The sequence below is a fragment of the Rosa rugosa genome, chromosome 5 (assembly GCF_958449725.1).
Source record: "Rosa rugosa chromosome 5, drRosRugo1.1, whole genome shotgun sequence".
In the NCBI taxonomy this organism is placed as follows: domain Eukaryota; kingdom Viridiplantae; phylum Streptophyta; class Magnoliopsida; order Rosales; family Rosaceae; genus Rosa; species Rosa rugosa.
This window is the reverse complement of record NC_084824.1, coordinates 31,165,354-31,171,353: the sequence shown is the minus strand read 5'-3', so window position 1 is coordinate 31,171,353 and position 6,000 is coordinate 31,165,354. Positions and strand designations below refer to the sequence as shown.

The following is a 6,000-nucleotide window of genomic DNA, read 5'->3' as shown; positions in this document are numbered from 1 at the left end:
CTTTATAAACCTCCTATTTGGAGATGAATAACATTGAAGTATTCCAAACACATCGAATTCTTATTTTCTACTAACTCTTCACCTTCTTTCAGGGACTTTAACCCTTTCATCTTCTTTCAGGGACTTTAATCCTTCATTCATTCTCTCAGAAACTTTTACCATTTCACCGAAAACCATATTATCCTCTTTTTCTTCTTCTCCATCTCATCTCTCTCTCCCTTTTTTTTTTCCTCATTTTTACTCCCTTTCTTCCTTTATTTTCCTACACAATCTTCTCTTCTTCAATTTTTCTTTCTCCCTTCGTTCATCTCTCTCTCCTTTTTTTTTTCTTTCTCATCTCTCTTCTTGCTCCCTTGTTTCTTCTACCACCTAGCAACAATAACCGCAACAACCAAACACGCCATAAGATCAAGCATTCGGCTCTGATACCACTTTGTTGGATATCAGTGGAAGCGTAAATATTAAAAACTAATTTTGGGTGAAGAGATATGATGCATGATTGACACACAATATCAGAAATGCACAGCCCAAAGGCATGTATAGAGCTTATAGATAGAGATATATATGGAGAAGACTTTCAAAATACATGATAAAACTTCTACAAAATACTCTCCTCTACACACCTTACTCAACTAGACTACCCTACTTATATAAGCCGCGGCCTAAACTAGACAATATTATAAGTATGACAATTAATGGACATAAGTATTAGAGCGTTACACTAACTTTAAACCTTTCTAACTCCCATAACTTATGAAGTCACTATCTCACCATTATTTTCACCATATATAACTCTCAACATAATTCTAAATTAATTTTATTTTCAATAGTTACAAGAAATACAAAAAAGTGAGACTTCAAAAGACAATTATTATTGATTTAATTTGATCTACAATTGACATAAACGATATACACATAACCCGTGTTCACTGTATTCTGTGACATGAGACAATCGGGAAAGGTGGACTTTCCAGAAGGCAAGTGTCATTTGCTATTTCTAAAAGGCTGCTTGCCTTTATATGACTTGGCTTGGCTATCGCTCTTATGCAATGGGTGGCCTAAACTGAGTATTTCATACCATATAAGAATGCCTATTATTTAGTGCTAGAAGCTTCGCCATATATTCACCTATTATTCTTGCATGAGCAAATCTCAGCATATTTCATTATGCTTGGAACTGGAAGCCATTGACAGTTAGCCCTCCATCGATGCAAATAGTCTGCCCTGTTATGTATGAGGCTGCAGGAAGGCATAGAAATGCCACCAAGGCAGACACCTCTTCAGGCTCTCCTATACGTCCTAATGGGGTTCGAGAGATGATAGCCTTCATAAACTTTTCCTCATTCAAAATCTGCATGTGCAAAAAAAAAAAAAAAAAAAAAAAACTGTGTCGTTGATCAATTAGGTGGAAAAGTGAAGGTCTACGATCACATACATTTGAAATCATTCATCTATGAATGTATCTTACAGGTTCAACAAGAGGAGTTCTGATGAGCGCAGGTGCAACACTATTAATCCTAATCTTGTCTTTTGCCCACTCACAAGCCAAAGTTTTGGCCAATTGATTCATTGCTCCTAAATTGAAATGAGAAAAGATCAGCAGCCACATTTAATCTTCAATTTATGGCGTAAAACATTTTGCGAAATATATATTTAAGGAAATTAAAAGTGTACCTTTAGTTGCACCGTATACACTCGTACCCTCCCCCATTGAGACCACACCACCAACAGAAGACAGAAAAATAATGTTACCAGCTCCTGAAGTTTTTAGAAGAGGATGTGCTAGTTGGCACATAGTGTAAGTAGATTCAAGATTGGTACTCATGATAAATGAGTAGTCTTCAGCTGTGTACTTAGTTGTTGGCTTTCCTATTTGAGCTCCCACGTTGTTTATCTACAAGATATATATATTAATAAGTTGATTTGGGTTTCTTTTTATATCTTCTTTTAACTAATCTCAGATGGTCTATCATTATAGCATATCAGATAAAACCCATCACATGCTTATCATACAACTATTAGACTCTTTTACTTTTCTTAATTTTCTTTTCTTTTTTTATCAAAACCTCGACAAAGCGAGGAAATACCATTCAATGATGTAGAAGATAGCACGATACATCTAATATTGCTCTCGCAATTTAAACACCTTCTTCGTCATAGTTATAGGGTTTGTCGCAGACTACCCTGGTGCGCGCTTTTAATTAGTACTGAACCCTATGTGGTTGTATTTGCTTTCAACGGATTGATGATTAAAGTACTTACAAGAATATTAAGTTTCCCATGAAACAGTGATGAGACCTTCTGTATTAGTTCCTCTCTTTGGATTTTTGAGACCACATCACACACTGAACCAGTGACTTGATGAAAACCCTTCTTCTTCCATTGATTCAAGCATTCATTGAGTTGGGCTTCATTCCGTGAACAAGTATGTACACTGGCACCTAATCCAGCCAATTCTTCAACAATCGCATACCTAGAAACAATAGATACACGGTCTAGCTAATTCACTAAATTTGTGGCTGTCAAAATGGCCGGTGATGCATGTGTTGGTGTTTGTGTGTGTATTACAGCAGAAATAAATGATAATCTATAGTGAACCTGATGAATACGTGTGCGAACAAAATTTCGCAAACAAATTTAACAACTATAACAGTACCTAAATACCAAACAGTACTGAACTTAAGCACAACAAAAATGAGGAAAATTGAAATGTACAACCGACTAACCCGATCCCTTTGGTTCCACCAGTGACGAGAGCAGTCATTCCTTCAAGAGACCATCTTCCTCCGCCATATTGAGCCATCTCTCTTTGTATAGCTCTCTGCTACTTCGAGCACTATATATAGAGGATTCGAGTTTGATGTCAGTGTATTTTTGTGATTAATATTCACTAGTACGTAGTGTGAACTATGAAGATATAAAGTCCATGTGTTGTTGTATTATTCTTGACTTTGCAATCATGTAGTTGCTTTCATATATCTAGATCTGTCAAATTTGTTTCTGTCCACAAAAACATCATACGATCCTCATCCTCTACGACTTGAAATACTGGAGAGAAGTGCAAAAACACAGAAAATGTCACCTTCAATAATAAATTGCAATTATATCATTATGAATTTCTGATGAAAGCTAATAGAAATCCGGGTCGTCCACGGTACCTTACCTTGATGTATATCATATCTTTATTTTTTTATTTTTAATAATGTTCCAGGAAATCTAATATTTATGTGTCTAGTCCGATGAATTATTATCTCATAAATGTATTCAATATGTATACTCTTATTTGTTTTCAAATGTATTAAGGTTATGTGCTTTTACAGCTACTTGCATGAAGTCTTGAAGAGAGCAAAGATGTCACACATGGTTAGCTTTGTGGACCTTTCACAAATTGGAGCAGCTGGAAGTGGAAATACAACGGAAAGATCGCATTTTCTAGCAAATAGGTTCACAACTGCAGAGAAGGGCCAGATTTTTTTGTTGCCGTATAATGTAGGGTGAATGACTTATCTTTAACTTGTCTAATTAATTACTTCAAACATGTCGTTTAGTAAGTAATATATATATATATATATATATATATATATATATATATATAAAATAAAAAAATTGGAGCTGACTTAATTTCTTAGTATAAAATTATAAGTAACCATTGGATGTTGACTGTTGTCAATCCGGAGGAAGAAACTATCTATTTCATGGATCCATTGCGGCGTCGACTAGTTGGTGGAGAATGGCAAACTGTTGTAGAAAAGTAAGTCTGCCTAAGTCTCTGATTTTGATAAAATACTGGAATGATGATTTTTATGTTGGTTTGTTTGTCGCCGATTGATTAAACTTACTGCTGTCTTCTATTTTATTGTTGAAGTGGGATCAAAATTTACTATGCTCAAAGAAATAGGTCTGGCCGGAAATCAATAGTGTGGCAAAACATGGGGGTATGCTAGTATTCATAATTGTAGGTTCAGATTTTGTACATGCTATGGTTAGTGCACTATTGAGATTTTGTAATGACTGTTTTTAGGGTATTCCGGCACAACAAAATGTGAAGGACTGTGGCATATTCATCATGCGGTACATGAAGAAAATAATTGAGGATAAGAACCTGGGTTTTGCTTCAAAGGTAAAGCCTTAAATTTTAGTTCGACAGCTTTATAACTTAATGTTCTTGTTGTTGCATGATTTTGTGATGTTGAGATTGTACTATGCCTTTTGTTTCAGTGGCAGCGATGATCCGAATTGATCTACACCCAAAAGGATATTGATGTTGTGAGGTCAGAGTGAGCTAAGTTTGTGATGAAGTATCATATTTCATAGCTGTGATGGTTGTTCAAGGCAGGGCTCTTATTTTGGTATTTTGATCACCCTCCTGCTAGCTGGTTTTAGTTTTTGCTTTAGTTATAGGCATGGTTAATGCGCATTGGACGCGTTTATGTTTTCCGGCTTTATGCAGTTATAGGCACTTAGGCAATGTTAATTCTTATGTAAATGTTGGGATGCATATTGCTGATGGAATGAAATGGCTTTTGGAATCAAGGATGTGTTCAATTGTACAGAATGTATGTCTTCTCTTATATCTCAGACAATTCAAAACCACCAGCAAACCATTGTCTAACAAATGAATATGAAGAAAAAAGAAAGAAAAATTTGTTGTCTGAATCATCTATCTACAATAGTTATTAAACATATTCAATTGTCTAACAAGATATAACACAAAAAAATAATAATATGTTCTGTTGTCTGATGAAAAGGAAGACCACAGAGAATTGAAAAGCTACAATTGCATGAATTGATCAACTAGTACAGCATCTTGGAAGGCCATATGGTTGAAAAGAGACTTTAAGGATCCATAAAGCAAGAAAGCTGTAGTTCAAGAAAATCTCAGACAACAGTTTATTTTAGGATGCAATAGTATGAAGCAATGATACACAATGGCTTTAATAGTTTTGCTCTTGTCTTGTTCAAAGTCAGTCAATAGTATTCAATTACTTTGCAGATGTACAAGCTTCCTTTAGACAACAGTTTTTTTACAAATCAATGTTCTCTAAATTTTCATTACACGTCCACATTCTTCTAGGGTCTGTCAACTGAAATTACTTTGCACAAGAGTTAAGGTGCCAATTGTTGTTGTTCTTCGTGGTATTCAAACAACAGACAGTATAGTAGTCGCTGTTGTAGTAAACTTTATCAGACGACAGTTTTTTGGTATTGTCTGATTCATGTATCAGACGGCATTGAGATAGACAACAACAAACTCTATACTCAGACAACAGTGAAAAACTATCGTCTGATTGAAAAATTGGTGTAGTGTATTCTCGTAGATATCCTATTTATGAATAGGATTCATTATTTGCTTGTACATCATCACTATGCCAATAAAGCCTTCAGATGACAGATATCATCTGTCGTCTGATATGTAAATTATATGTTGTCTATCCAGCTGCCGTCTCTTACGGCATCAGACGACAGATATCCTCCGTCGTCTCTTCTCACTCAGACAACAGAAGTTTCGCAAGGCTCTGTCGTCTGAACAACCCAACATTGAAGGATTTGGGACTTTCTGTGGTTAATAATCATATACAACGACACATTAATGTTGTTCAAATGAATTACAAACTACAGTTTTAATAAAACTTCTGTTGTCTGAAAATAAAGGGTTTTTTACTTCAACAGTGTTTGAACTCTTCGAGGACTTTTGAAATGATACCTGAACTTTCAAAGTTATCAATGTGATACCTAAACTCATTTTTTCGTATCAACGTCGTACCTGCGGTTGATTTCCGTCACAGAACCGTTAACTATGACCACGTGTCCAGCACGTGAGGCACAAAATAAGGTTAAAAGACTAATTTACCCTCAAAAGTATATACTTCAACAGTATCTGAACTCTTCGAGGACTTTTGAAATGATACCTGAACTTTCAAAGTTATCAATGTGATACCTGAACTCATTTTTTCGTATCAACGTCGTACATGCGGTGGATTTCCGTCACAGAACCGTTAA

At 35.4% G+C, this 6,000-nt stretch overlaps 1 protein-coding gene across 1 annotated transcript; it reads right to left on the bottom strand.

Annotated features, from left to right (window-relative positions):
- Positions 1-850: 850 nt before the first annotated feature.
- LOC133709551 (tropinone reductase homolog At1g07440-like) lies at positions 851-2,885 on the bottom strand. The gene is made up of 5 exons (XM_062135329.1): positions 2,727-2,885; positions 2,263-2,473; positions 1,675-1,894; positions 1,469-1,575; positions 851-1,351 (listed from the first exon to the last, which is right to left on the bottom strand). The coding sequence occupies exons 1-5, from the start codon at positions 2,801-2,803 to the stop codon at positions 1,166-1,168; spliced, it is 801 nt and encodes a 266-aa protein (XP_061991313.1). The 5' UTR covers positions 2,804-2,885; the 3' UTR covers positions 851-1,165.
- Positions 2,886-6,000: the final 3,115 nt, after the last annotated feature.

Coding starts and splice junctions, on each gene's coding strand:
- LOC133709551 (XM_062135329.1), bottom strand. CDS start 2,803: ATGGCTCAATATGGCGGAGGAAGATGGTCTCTTGAAGGAATGACTGCT. Junction 1,895..2,262: donor ATGGGAAACTTAATATTCTT/GTAAGTACTTTA, acceptor TATATCTTGTAG/ATAAACAACGTGGGAGCTCA. Junction 1,576..1,674: donor TGTATACGGTGCAACTAAAG/GTACACTTTTAA, acceptor ATTTCAATTTAG/GAGCAATGAATCAATTGGCC.